The sequence below is a fragment of the Ochotona curzoniae genome, unplaced genomic scaffold (genome assembly GCF_017591425.1).
Source record: "Ochotona curzoniae isolate NIBS_2020 unplaced genomic scaffold, NIBS_Ocur_1.0 contig_883, whole genome shotgun sequence".
In the NCBI taxonomy this organism is placed as follows: domain Eukaryota; kingdom Metazoa; phylum Chordata; class Mammalia; order Lagomorpha; family Ochotonidae; genus Ochotona; species Ochotona curzoniae.
This window is the reverse complement of record NW_024466599.1, coordinates 6,508,107-6,522,024: the sequence shown is the minus strand read 5'-3', so window position 1 is coordinate 6,522,024 and position 13,918 is coordinate 6,508,107. Positions and strand designations below refer to the sequence as shown.

At 50.5% G+C, this 13,918-nt stretch overlaps 1 protein-coding gene across 1 annotated transcript; it reads left to right on the top strand.

The window, feature by feature from the left end:
- The first annotated feature begins 6,532 nt into the window (after nucleotides 1-6,532).
- On the top strand, nucleotides 6,533-11,890 carry NTSR2 (neurotensin receptor 2). The gene is made up of 4 exons (XM_040993926.1): nucleotides 6,533-7,156; nucleotides 9,524-9,797; nucleotides 11,073-11,163; nucleotides 11,595-11,890. The coding sequence occupies exons 1-4, from the start codon at nucleotides 6,533-6,535 to the stop codon at nucleotides 11,854-11,856; spliced, it is 1,251 nt and encodes a 416-aa protein (XP_040849860.1). The 3' UTR covers nucleotides 11,857-11,890.
- The last annotated feature ends 2,028 nt before the right edge of the window (nucleotides 11,891-13,918 follow it).

Genomic DNA, 13,918 nt, shown 5'->3' with positions numbered 1-13,918 from the left:
GCTTCCAACCACATGTAGACCCGGGTGGAGTTCTAGGCTGCACCTGCAGCCTGGTCCAGCCCTGGTTGTTGCAACCTTTTGAGGAAATGCGCAGCAGATGAGGGCTCTTCCTCTCCTTTCACATACACAGATCTTGCAAAGAACACAGAAAGGAGTCATCTCATGCCACGGGGTGTAATTGCTCTCCCACCACAGGCTTCTCTCCAAGCTGTACTGGGGCCTCACGACACTGCACCACATTCCCAGCACTCTAATACTGATGTCTCTGGCCCTGGCTACTATGGGCAGGACCACCTCACACAGCCTCAGAGCGTCCCGAGATGAAGTGTAGGTGATAACGCCGGCACAGTGAGACACGCCTGAGCTGGCTCCCCAGGATATTTTTTACTTCTAAGAGCCCTGTGAGCACCTCACCAAGTGATAAGATGGTGAGGGAGTGTACCTGACCAGTCAGCACTGGGCCAGAAAGCTGCCAGAGGCACCACATGAGCAGGCATGAACCCAGCTGCTGCAAGGGTCAGTGGGGCACCAGCCGGGAGGCACAGGGGAGGTGCCAGCTCTTGGCCATGGACCTTACAGTCTGAGTTCAGGACAGGGTCACTCCCACCTCTGTGGCCAGCACATGTTGGAGGAGACAGAGTGGACAGGATGACCAGGTCAGCTGGGAGACTGCAGTGGTGCGCTGAAGCAGGGAAGCGCCCTCTGCTGGGGCTCCTGGTCCACAACCCAGCTCCCACTGGGCGTGCTGCTGGCATTCCTCCAGCTGCTCAGTGACCCCCACTGGCCTCTGCCCTTTAGAAGCCACTGTGACTTGGGGCAACTCATACCACCGCCCAGAATCCTTATTCCCCTCTCGCGGAGAAGCCGAATCTGCTGACTCAAGAAGTTGTGTTGTATCCAGCCCTCTTGAGTCCCAGATGAGTACTCAAAACAAGCAAATTTGGATGATGAGGTACCTGTGTACAGACAGAGGTCAGTGTAAATCCTGCGATCCAGGAAGCCAGGACTGGCAGCTGGGGCCGTGTAAATCATCACGGTGGCCTCCCCAGATGACCAAGCCAGGCTCCAGAACACAGGATGGCTACTACCCTCTGACTGAGGCCTCCAAAATGTTTCAAAATGCACGACAGATCATGTCAGATACATTTAGGATTTACTAAGGTGTCTTTATAAACCAAGCTTGGTGATAGCAGTACCTATTAAAAAATTAGTAAGCAAAAAGTCAACAATGATAACTCAGTCTGAACTGAAACCCTGAGAGAAAAATTTGGTCATTACTGAAGACCCTGATTTTAGTTATCTTAGCAATATAAATTAACCCGAGAGATATACAGTCAGCAGCCTGGACACATTTACAAAACTGTAAACATTTATCCTTTTCTGGCTTTTTTGTTGTTAAACATTACCTGTCCTAGCACTTTCTGAAATACAGACATTTGAAATAGACTTCTGTAAAAAAAATTTTTTTGTAGTATATATTGATGACAAAATTTTACCCCACTTGGCATCTGACAGTATCTTTAATACAACCCAAATGCCTACTCAGTTGTATCTACTAAATAAAACTTTCAAATTTTTAAAATGCATATCAAGGATGTCAAGATTTATAACATCTAATTGAAATAGAATCTTTACATAACATAATATAGATTAGATATAATTATTGGCATTAAGTGATCACTTTAAATACCTATAAATAAGCACATAACTTTTATCAATCTGAAGCAATGTGAACATACTGAAAGGCAGAAAACACAAAGATCACTTCAACATAGAATCTTATATGCTGAGACACTTCAACAAAGTCAGGTCTGGAGTTCACTGGAGCTCCAGTGAAAGATTTAATCATTAATTAGATAAAAAACAAGATTTAATCATTAATTAGATAAAAAACAATTAACAGGAGATGTTATAATAATATGTGCTTTCAAAACTTTGTTGTGATAACAGAGGATCAGATTTTAATTCCATGAAGCAATGATGAACATTTGAGAAAACGCTGCAAACAATATTTTAAAGATATATTTAAATATAAAGACTAGCAGATAAAAGTACACGGGCGCATCCCATACCTGGAAAAAATTTAACAGTGGATTAGATGTTACTTTGATTCCAATTTATGTTTGGTGTAAATGTTACACTTTTAAAGGAATGTCTTAAACAATACCTTAAGAGTTATATTCATAAAATTCAAAAATTCAATATAAAGATTTAATAGAGTTAAAAGAGTGATGTTAATTATGAAAAAACATTATTTATAAAGTACAGATGCTAGATATTTTTCTGTGGACCCAGGTTAGTTTATCTCCTACCCTGCCGCTTTTGGCTAAAAAAGGTTGGAGGTGGGAGGCTTGACAAAGGAAAAAAAAGTGAAAGGTCCTGGAGAAACTGCAGCTGTGGGCTGAGTATCCTAACAGAGCGGAGGGGGAGGAGGTCAGGGAGTGATTGTACCTGCTGGAGAGAAGAGAGTTTAACCCTGAAGTTGCTGGGCAGGAGGAGGAACTTCTGTAGAGGTGCTTGCCGCTGCAAAATGGCAAGTGAGTGGAAATGTAAACTGGACAAGGATGTCTAATCAGTCGATCAGGAATCCACATCAGCAAGTCCATGACCTGTGGAAAAATGAAAGCATTCCCTCCTCCAAGTTTTAAGAGGAAATTGGAGTGTTTCCATTGGTCAGTAAGGCTATTTTCAAAATCTATGATTAGAGAAACTATTTTGTTAGATGACCCATCTGTAAAGACTAAAGAAGCAGGTTAAGGAAACAAAAAGGGTTAAAAACAAAGGAGTTAAGGAACAAATCTTTTGAAATATAACCGGATGACTTTTAACAAGAAGGAGATTTTTAGTTAAATGGTATGAAATTGTACCGACAAGGGTTAAGAATGCTATTTGTCATGTCTCATCCTTGGATATTAGATAACTAAGCTGTTAAGAGCTATAAGGAATAATTATTTAATTTACATATTTGCAAAAAGGCTCCTATTCCTATGATATCTCTTAAGAATTAAGGTGGGGACCAAAGCACAATAAGGAGTAATAACCTTTTTATACATGGAAAGGAGATGCAGCCACTCTAAAGGCCCTTGTTGCCACAAGCATCTAGTTGGGGTATGAACAGCAGGTAGCATAATTAATTGCCAAGGAAGATACCAACTTTTAATTAGCATTTCCATAATCAATATCAGATTTTAAGTCTGTTACTCTTCTATAGGCACAGCATGGGTAAAATATTGCTGTCTCTTAAACCTCTGATTATCCAAGGCCTGAGACTGGCCCCACCAGGAGTTTCCTGACCACAGCTGCTGGCCATCATGATCAATTTTAGATTACATTTACATACTTTTGCCCAATGTACACTTCTGTGACATTTAGAACTTATCTTAGGGTATTGATCCTTAGCAGTATTAGTGCCACATTTCTGAGCTAAAAGAGATGCTGCTCGGCATTGCAAGGTGAGTAAGATGTTTGAAAGTCCCCATGTTACCAGAGGCCTTTAGATAACCCATAACTTGTTGACCAGATTTTTGGGTATTTGATTTCCTACAATCTTTCCACGTATGTCCCAATTTGCCATAATTATGACACTTCGATCTATTTTGCTTTAAACCATTGCTTAATGCAGCACTCATCATTTTAGTTTTGTACCCTTCAGAGACAATATCCATACATGCCCTCATTACTTGGGGGGCCCAGGACAGGGCCCACCTCCCGTTTCCCTGCATCTCATCCTGTACAGACTGTTTACTCAATTTAGATAGACTGTAAGGCAATAGAACTGTCCCATTCCTGTGGAATTTAGACTGACAAGCCTTTTGCCAATGAAATCCCTTCTCACACCGTGGACAGACAGTGCAAGGAATATTTAAATCGGGTTTAGGAGTGTCCATATCAGTCTTTTCCTGTTTGAAATTTTGGGATGAGTTTCTGGCAGGACAGCTGTGGCTGAAATGCCCTACTCCACCACAAGAATAGCAAGTGTTTCTTTTTCTATTTCTTTGATTGCCTCTTATGTTCTTTAAAATCTGAATGGCAGTTTGACTTTGAAGAGCTGCAGCAATAGTTAACCCTTGCATGTAAGATGGAGTTACCTCAGCACAAGCTCGAACATAGTCTGACAAGTCCCTGTCCTTCTCACTGACTGAATTAAGGTCTGGCAAGTTGGAGTAGCATTCTCAAAAGCTAGCTGTTTAACTATGAGATCTGTAGCTGTATTGTTAATTACTGTCCGGCTCACTGCCTCGGTGAGTCTAGCTACAAAATCTTCAAAAGGCTCCTCAGGCTTCTGCTTAACATTTACAAAACCTGGAGACTTTTGATCTGGAGATGGCAGGCGTTTCCACGCTCCTATTGCCAGGGAGGAGATAAGCTGTAATGTCTCCTTAGGCAGAGTGAGTTGTTCTGCAACACCAAGATGAGTGCCTTGACCTAAAAGCATGTCTAAGGTAAAAGAAAGTTTGCCACGCCTCACAGATCTCTGAGACTTTACTTCTGCTTTAGCTAATTCCTCATATTCCATTTTCCACAAAAGGAAGTTTCCTCCCGTGAGGCAAGCCTTAGCAACCTGAAACCAATCATAAGGAGTCATCCACTTTGCTGCTAGGCTCTCCACTATTGCCATAGTGTACGGGGAGTTTGGCCCGTAGTCAGAGACAGCATGCTTTAGTTCTTTAATAAGCTTATGAGGCAACGGTTCCCATTCAGGTTCATCGCATTCATAGACAACAGGAAAACAGAAAAAATCACCTTCCTTATGTGCCTGCTGCATTGCTCCACTAAAGCCAATCTTTGCTGGATCTGGTCTTGCTGGAAGGGGCTCACAAGGCTTAGCAGAATACCTTGAAGGCTTATCATGTAACTCAGCCATTTGCCCCTTTTCACAATCTCTAACTCCTGACCTAAATATTTCTGGTTTTAAAAAATCTTCTTCCTCATCTGTTAAACCTCCATGATCAGTTTTACAATATTTTACATTATCTTCAGGACAGACACTTTCCATTAGCTATAGCTAAGGCCTAAGCCTCCCTTCTGAGGACCAAGAAGGGGAGTATGTTCTCCCTGCTGAGCTGAAGGCGCGGGATAAGGCTCAGGTCCCACATCTAGTGCCTGCCGTAAAACGTTCCAAATGGCATATGCAGAGGATGGCATGCCCACTCGTCCATTACCCCTATACCACCTTTTCATATCATTCCCTACCTGGTCCCATGTGTTTAATTCTAAATAAACCACGGGCTAACTTTTCATACAAATTGTAAAAATTCTAATAATTGCTTCTTGCTAACTTTTCACTAGAATTGCTCTGGCCCATTTTTACAGCACAGAGGGTACACAACTTCTCAATATAAGTTCTGACTATTCACCTCTCCTAACCTGACCTTCTGTCAGGGGGCCTGCAGCATCCTGGGTGAAGTCCTATCCACGCCGCAAAGAGAAAGAAAAGACCTACCTTCGTCGAGCCCCTGTTCAGGCGCCACTTGCCGGAGTCCAGCCCCAGCTGAGTTCGGAACTCGCTAAGGGTGCGTGGATGAGGCACAAAGAAAGAGACGGACCACTAGGACTTCATCATCATAATGGATGACGCACAAAAGCTGTCCGCTTTATTTATACAAAATCAGTCAAACTCTGGCTCAGACTTTTTACGTCATGGTCAAGTGGGTGTTTCTACAGATAACTACCATTTGTTTCACCTAAGGCTAGGATGTTATTCACCTGGTGCCTGGCTCCTGGCTAGAAAAAGTTCTCAATGGATGGTGCATATCAATCACTAACACATTCCTACCACAATTACTCTACAGCTTGGTCTTGAGACAGTCAAGGAAGGAAGGGCCCTAAAAGATCAAAGAAAGAGGGAAAGAATAGATTCCCACTACACCTGAAGACAGAACACCCTTGATTAGCACAGGAAAATCAGCAAAATCAGCTTCTAAGCTCCTATTGATATTTAACAGTAACTCCTCAGAGGCAGACAATGCCTAAATAGATTACAGAATACTCAGCGGGGTTGTCCAGTGTCCATGCAAAGGGCGGTGGAGCTGCATTCAGGTGTTGTAGAGACATCCGCCGGGCCTTGCCACACAGCTGGACATTCCTTGCAGCCTTGCCTGCAAAGGAACGATACTCTTCACACCTTCCTGTCTTCCACATCCATCACTCGGACCCCAGCAGCCACCCACGTGCGCCCCATGCCTGGCCATCAGGCAGATTCACTCATTTAATCCTCAGAGTAATTCTGCAGTGTGAACACCACGTTTAAGTGTTAAAACTAGGTTCAGAGAGGATCTAAAGCCAGCCCGAGTCGGCCAGCTAAAGAGGCTTGATAGAACAGCCCCCACCCACTCCCACAACCACCAAGGAGCCCCTTTGCTTCAGTGCGCGAGTCCCTGGGTCGAACAGCACTGCCTTGGGGACACCCCTCAGGGACAGGTCCTCCCACTTCTGGAGATGCCCAAGAGGAGGAGGCGCCCGCTCGCTCCCTGGGCAGCTCGCCCAGGCTCTGGGCAGCGAGAGGGAGGGAGCCTGCAGGCGGCGGTCACCGATGGAGACCAGCAGCCAGTGGCCCCCGAGGCCCAGCCCCGGCCCTGGGCTCGGCCTGGACGCCCGGTTGGCCGTGGAGGCGCGCTTCTGGGCTAAGGTGCTGCTCACGGCGCTCTACTCGCTCATCTTCGCGCTGGGCACGGCGGGCAACGCGCTGTCCGTGCACGTGGTGCTGAAGGCGCGCGCTGGCCGCCCAGGCCGCCTGCGCTCCCACGTGCTCAGCTTGGCGCTCGCAGCGCTGCTGCTTTTGCTGGTCAGCGCGCCGGTGGAACTCTATAGCGTGGTGTGGGTGCGCTCCCCCTGGGTCTTGGGCGACCTGGGCTGCCGCGCGTACCACCTGGTGCACGAGCTGTGCGCCTACGCCTCGGTGTTGAGCGTGGCCAGCCTGAGCGCCGAGCGCTGCCTGGCCGTGTGCCAGCCCCTGCGCGCCCGCCGCATGCTCACGCCGCGCCGCACCCGTCGCCTGTTGGCGCTCGTCTGGGCCGCCGCGCTCGGCCTCGCCCTGCCCGTGGCGCTCGTCGTGGGTCAGAAGCACGAGCTGCGGACAGCGGGTGGAGAGCCGGAGCCTGCTTCGTGCGTGTGCACCGTGCTGGTGAGCCGCGCCACGCTGCGGGTCTTCATCCAGGTAGGGACGAGCGAGGGTTCGGGGAGGGAGCGGCCCTGCGAGGGACCGGGTTGGAGCCGGTAATGAGTTCTCCCCGTTCTGATGACGTCTGGGTAGGTGTAAAAATGGAGACGTAGCTGGAATGACAAGGTGGCCTGATTCAGCGGGGCACCTGCCCGGCAGGGACTTCCCAGGGAGCCGGTCGGAAAGGGGAGGGACAGGGCTCCTCCCTCTCTCCTGCCACTCTGCCTCCTTTCCCCTTGCTGACCGCTGGCTTTTTACTAAAACCTCTCCTCTGTTCCATTCCTCTCACCCCTTGGATCTGCTGCCCCACAGTGCCTTGCCGCTGCCAAGGGGCACTGTCCTCCTCCCGCTATTGACCCAGCTCTTCCGCTGCCGCTACCAAGAAGTAAACTGAGTGGGTATCCAGGACTGCGGCAGCACCAAGTGCCTTCCTGCCTCACCGGCTCTGCCCCACCCGAGTCTTGGGGACTGTGATAATAGACTGTGGCTTGAGAAAGAAACAGCACCGACAGCAATGGAGGACCTGTTGGCACAGGAGGCTGCAAAGGAGGCCAGGGACCCTGAAGTGATTCCTGGAGGGCCCAGAGGACACACAGATGCCTGGCAAGGTCGCAGGGCACCTGTGTCTCATGCTGGGAGGGAAGGGTGATGTTGGTGTAACTCATAGTCGGTGCCATGGAGCCACTAACCCACAAGAAGCCAGCTCGCCAGGGGACAGTGCAGTCCTTGTCACAACGCCACCGTCCCTGGACTGCACCGTGAGGGGTGTGGTGTGGGGACTAGGACTCAGCAGTGTTTCCATGAGGGGTAGAGGTCCCCAGCAGAGAGGCTGAGGGGCTCTGCCTGTGTTTTGGAAGCCTTGGGCAGATGTGAATGCAGTGTCTGGCATTCTGAGACATGGTTCTGTCTCAGAGCCATGTACTGGAGCAAGCCCTCAGCCCACAACCGATGCAGGGTCTGGGGGTGGGGGAGTGTATGTCTGCAGAGCCCACAACAAAACCCACGGTGGCCAGCCCCATGCTGAGCCACACAGAGCGTCCAGGCTCCCGGGGACGTGGGCAGAGTCAGCGCCTGGAAACTCACTCACTGGTGAAGGGTTTCAGAGGAAGCCAACTCAGCCCTGACCAAAGTGGGAAACACTGAGACCCAGAGAATAATCTGGGTCTCCACGATCAATCTCAGGGCCCTACACCGTGTCAGGCAGGCTGGTCCTGATCACCACAGAGGGCTGCCTGGCTCAGTACTGGCCACAGAGCAGCAGGGACCCTTGCCCATCTGCAGCAGTTCAGCCAATACACAGATGCTCAAGCCTGCAGGACCCTGCTGTGACTGTGGCGATGAACCAGACAAGCACCTGTGCCCAGACAGGTGGGAGCCACATTCTACCACTGTCACAGACTAGGTACCTGCTTAGCAAGGCTTGCTGTGAAAGTGTGGCCTGCACTTTGCATGGTGCTCCTTGTGGTGAAACTGCCCAGGGCACTGGGGTGAGCTCCTGAGGGCACAGATGGTGAATCCTCTCGTGGTAACTGCAGCAGTCCATATACAGCATGGGCAAGGATGTTGAGCTTAAAAGATGCAACTTATTTTCATCTCACTTTTTGAAAGACAGAAACACACACACGGAGAGAGAGATGGGCAGCCACTGGTTCACTTGCCAAATGCCTGTAGCAGCCGGGGCTGGGCAAGGCTGGGAGCCAGAAATTCAGCCTAGGTCTCCCACAGAGGTGGCAGGGCCCCTAGTGCTGGAAGAGGCACCTGTTGCCTCGCAGGCACACGTGAGTGGGAAGCTAGCGTTGAGAGTGGAGTTGGGAGTGGACCCCAGGCACTGCACTGTGGGACTGTGTTCCTCCCAGGCAGCAGATTCCCAACTGCCAGTGCCCACCCCCCACTTCAATTGCTTTTTTTAAACTTACTTATTTACTTGTTTTTATTTGAAAGGCAGAGTGACAGAGAGAAAAATAAGACAGAAAGATTGTCCATTCACGGCTTCACTCTTCAAATGGCCACATTGGATCAGCTCAATCCAAAGCCAAGAGCCAGGAGCTCCATCTGGGTCTCCCATGTGGGTGCAGGGGTCCAAGGACTCGAACCATTAAACTGCTGCTTTCCAAGGAGCATTAGCAGAGAGCTGGATTGGAAGAGGAGTCACTGGGACTTGGACGAGTATCTATATGGGATACTGGCATTGCATGTGCTGGCTTAACCCACTGTGCCACAACACCGGCACCCTCAGCCTTGCTACTAACCTCTCTCCCCTCCCCCTTTCTGCTGATCTGGGACCTGGGCCAGGGGCACAGCCTGGTGAGCAGAGCCCCGGGCCCTGGGTGCCACCACCACAGCCACCTTGGACTTCCTCCACAGGTGAACGTGCTGGTGTCCTTCGTGCTGCCCTTGGCACTGACAGCTTTCCTGAACGGGGTCACCGTGAACCACCTGGTGGCCCTCTACTCCCAGGTGCCCTCGGCGTCTGTCGCGGGCAGCTTCGCCCCCAGCCGACTGGAGCTGCTCAGTGAGGAGGGTCTGCTGGGCTTCCTGGCCTGGAGGAAGACGCTGTCCCTGGGCGGCCACCATGGCCTGCTGCGGCACAGGGACACAGGCCGGATCCACAGCCTGCAGCACAGCGTCAGGGTTCTCAGTTAAGTGCTTCGGGTCACTGCCCAGGGTGCCCATCCCTGCCAGGTGACCACAGCAACTTACTACGTCCCCAGACCTCCTGTGCCTCTGTCCAGTGGAGCTGTGTATTCACTCAGCAGCAGGCTTCCTGGAAGACTCAGTGGGAAAGAAGAGAGAGAAATCTACACAGCCCTCTGGTTGATTGTGCGCACGCGCGCGCGCACACACACACACACACACACACACACACACACACACACAGTGCCTGATCGCTTTTCAGAAAGTCTGGCTGTGTCGTGGCTGCATCCCTATAAGCAGCTGTGGCTAAGGACTATGGACTCCATGGGTCCCCAATTCCAGGTCCCTTCTGACTCCCCACTTTCCCTGCTACAGCGAGGTTCTGTCTGCTTGTTTAAGTGCCTGGAGGACAGGGTATCCTTGTAAGGATGCAGGAAAGCAGCAGTCTGTCCAAGCACCTTCTCAGATGTGGGAGTGTGGAGTGACAGTGGCCCCACGGGAGGCATACAGACACAGATACGTAGTGGGGTGATGAGTCGGGGACACAATGAGGTGTTTCAGGTCCTGCCCAGTGATGGAGAGACTTGCTTTGGAGATTGACTTATTTTGATCTCTATCAATTACACTTATACATATTCATGGGTCTATGTTGATGACTTAATTCAAGATTTGTTTTCAAGACCCCTTGCTTGGGCAGCCCTCTTGCAGGATGGAGCAAACACTGCTTCTGAGACTCTCATGTGTGTAAGAAAGACCCAGACTGCTGGGCCCCAGTCCAGAAAGGCAGCCTCAGTAGTCCCACGTGGGCCCGAATCCTGGGTTTCTATCAGGATCAGCACTGATGGTAACGGGGCTGGTGTGGGGGCCGCCTGGGCCCAGGGCCTGGGTTTTCCGGTCAAGGCAGGATGTTAGGGGATGGTGGTTTCAGTTCCCTGGAAAGGCAGATGGAGCCTGCTGGGGTGGGATGAGAAAGGGGGAGCAGAGACTTGTCTGTGAAGAAACTACGGTGAGGGAGAGAGAACAGGATCCTCTGGCTGGCAGGTTGGGCACAGAATGGATAGCCAGGCTGGAGGGTAGAGAGCCAGGTGGGCATGTCCGGCCTTCATGGGGCTTGGGTCAGGCAACCTCAGGGTTCCCTTCTGGCCCTCTGCCTGCAGGAACCAATTGCAGGGAGTGCCAAAGGCCCGTGGGATCTCTTGCCTGCTTGAAGTTGGCACAACTGAGAACGTGTTGCTTTCTCTCTGTCCTGATTGCTCCCTCTCTCTGACCTGTTCTACAGGAGCCATCGTGGCCGTGTATGTCGTCTGCTGGCTGCCTTACCACGCCCGCAGGCTCATGTACTGCTACATCCCTGATGACCAGTGGACCGAGTAAGTGAGCAGAGCAGGAGGGACCCATGGGCTGGGCCTGGGGCATCCCTTGCTCGCCACAGGAAGCCCAGGCTGCTGAATTCCCTAGGACTCTGCCTGCCTTACAGTTGGCCAAGTCTGTACCCTCAGCATACTTCACCTGCAGGAGGGGAGCAGAGAATTTTCTAGAAAGCTCTGTGACCTGGGCAGGCCAAGGGAGTGAGAGGCTCTGAGCTCCTGACCGCAGGCTCGGAAGATGTCTGCAGGGCCAGGCAAGGGGCAGAGGCTGAGACAGGGTTGGGAGGGGGCAGTGCTCAGGACCTGGGGAAGTGCAGTGGGAGGAGCAGCCGGTGTCTTAGAGTTTCTGATAGTAAAACATTGTCCCCCCCACCAAGTCCAACCCGAAGGGGATGGGGGCAGTTTCCCTAACCAGGCCAGGGTTCCTCTTCCAGCACACTCTACAGTTTCTATCACTACTTCCACGTGGTGACCAACGCATTGTTCTACGTGAGCTCAGCAGTGACCCCCGTCCTGTACAACATCATGTCCTCCTCCTTCAGAAGGCTCTTTCTGGAGGCACTCGGTTCCCTCTGCCGGAAGCACCGCCCCATGCAGCCAGCTTCTCCTGAGGCCTCAGAGAGCCCTGCTACTGCATACAGCTCTGGGGTTTGGGGATCTCCCAAGACCCCTGAGCTGGACGAGATGCAAGAATGAATACAGCCGAATGACGGCTCAGTCGTTACTCACTTCTCAAGTTGTGCCATTTACCAGTCATGTGACAGGTGACCCCGCTTGGCCTGCCCTCCACCTAGCTAATAGCAGTGTCTCTTAGTACCATCTGACACTGATGTGCTTAGCACAGCACTGGTGCATAATCAATGCTCAATAAATCTTGGCTATTGTTATATATGTTGTTATGCTGTTGTTTTCTGCTATCCTAGAAGTATGCCATGATCTTCTGTAATTTTTTCTTAAGATTTACTTATTTTTATTTGAAAGGCAGAGTTACAATAGAGAAGGAGAGATAGAAAGATCTTTTATCCATGGGTTCACTTCCCAAATGATTACAACAGCTGGGGGTTGCACCAAGTTGAAGCTAGAGACCAAGAAATTCCTCCGAGTCTCCTGCTTGGGTGCAGGGGCCCAAGTACTTGGGCGATCCCTTGCTGTCTTCTTAGGTCATCAGAGAGAGCTGGATGGGAAATGGAGCAGCTAAGACCCAAACTGGCTTACACATGGGATGCTGCACTGCCTGGAAGGTTTCTGTTTTTCATCCTTTTCCAGATGCCCACAACATCCAGGGTTTGGTCTAGTCTTGAAACCAGGAACCTCACCCCAGGTTTCCCGTGAGGCCAGCAGCCAAGACCCCAGGCCCAAGAGATACACAGGAAGACAGAGCTTAAGCCTCAACAGTTTCCAAAGAAGTAGCAACCCACACAATAATGATGTGACATCTTGTGGCTGACATATTAACCAAACCAGCAGCCATGAGAGCACACTGTCGGGTGACATCCACCTGCTGAGCCTCAGAGAGGGGATAGCCAGTAATGTGCCTGGAGATCCAAAACAAAATTGCAAATCACAGAATGTTCAGAAACTGCCAGAGCACTGGTCAAGCCCTGGATTTGCATTTTGAGGCCATTTTCCAAGGGACAAAAGACTTCTGCCTGCCTGTGTGTGGGTTTCTTGCAGAATTGGTGATCAGGGAGCAGACCAGGGAGCCATGGTTTACTATGTCTGATCCTGACAGCAGCCCCATCCACAAATGCTAGTACAGGCTGAATGCTCGGGGCTGGAACTGTGACGGAGTTTGGATTTCTGTGACGTCAGCTTGTTCTGCTGCTGTTGTTCACTCCGGGGCCACGTCCCAGGCTGGGGTCCGTGAGCTGTCAGGTGTTCAATGTCTGAACCCCATTGCTGGAGGCGAGGTTGGGGTATCGCAAAGGGGTGAGGGCTGGCAACTGTTCCCCTCATTCCATTCGTGGGTGCACAGCCATGCCTGCTGTATGAGGGTGAGTGCACACCATAGTGAGGGCTGGTCATTTCCTCCTGTTGATGGGATGTTCTGCGGGACCACAAGTCAGAAGCAGATCCAGGGGGGTTCCAAGCGAGGATCAGAACCAGGAGCCTGGAGTCACACAGGCCTGGGGACAAATCCTACCCCTCCTTGCTTGGTAGCTCTGAGACCTCAGCCGCTTCCCTCTCCTGCCTGGGCTTCATTTCCATAGCTGCAAAATGGATACTTTTTGTCACAACCACAATCCGCGGGGTTTCAGAACCAGGTGACATCATAAATGCACCACACTTCTTCGCACAATACCTAACATCCCCCCGACACCACAGTCCGCAGATCACCATAAAGAGCAGCTGTCAGAACTATGAAGAGGCAGATGGTCTTAGTACTGGACATCCTGGACTCCGGCACGTGTGGACTTTGTGTGGATGGATAAGGATGCACATGGCCATGAAGTCGCTCTATCTCCACAAGCCATCAGCATAAAGGCTTACAAGAGGGACCTGACTCCTCATGCTCTCTGAACCCCACTTGCAAATCTACACTGATCTCCAAAGACAGAAAGGGAGAGAGAAGAGAGGGGGCAAGGAAAACATTCACCCAGCCTTGCCATGCAGAGAGCTGCTACCAAACTTGGGGTACATTTTTTGAAAGAAAAATGTATATATGGTAGCTGTCATTGTTATTAACTGGCTGGCCAATCTCTCTTGCTGGATATTGACACTATCATTTGCACAGAGAATTATTGACATAGAAATTAGT

What these genes read in the sequence shown, in the direction of transcription:
- NTSR2 (XM_040993926.1), top strand. Translation starts at nt 6,533, where the DNA reads ATGGAGACCAGCAGCCAGTGGCCCCCGAGGCCCAGCCCCGGCCCTGGG. An exon ending in CGCTGCGGGTCTTCATCCAG is followed by an intron (nt 7,157 to 9,523) that starts GTAGGGACGAGC and finishes CTTCCTCCACAG; the next exon opens with GTGAACGTGCTGGTGTCCTT. An exon ending in GCACAGCGTCAGGGTTCTCA is followed by an intron (nt 9,798 to 11,072) that starts GTTAAGTGCTTC and finishes CCTGTTCTACAG; the next exon opens with GAGCCATCGTGGCCGTGTAT.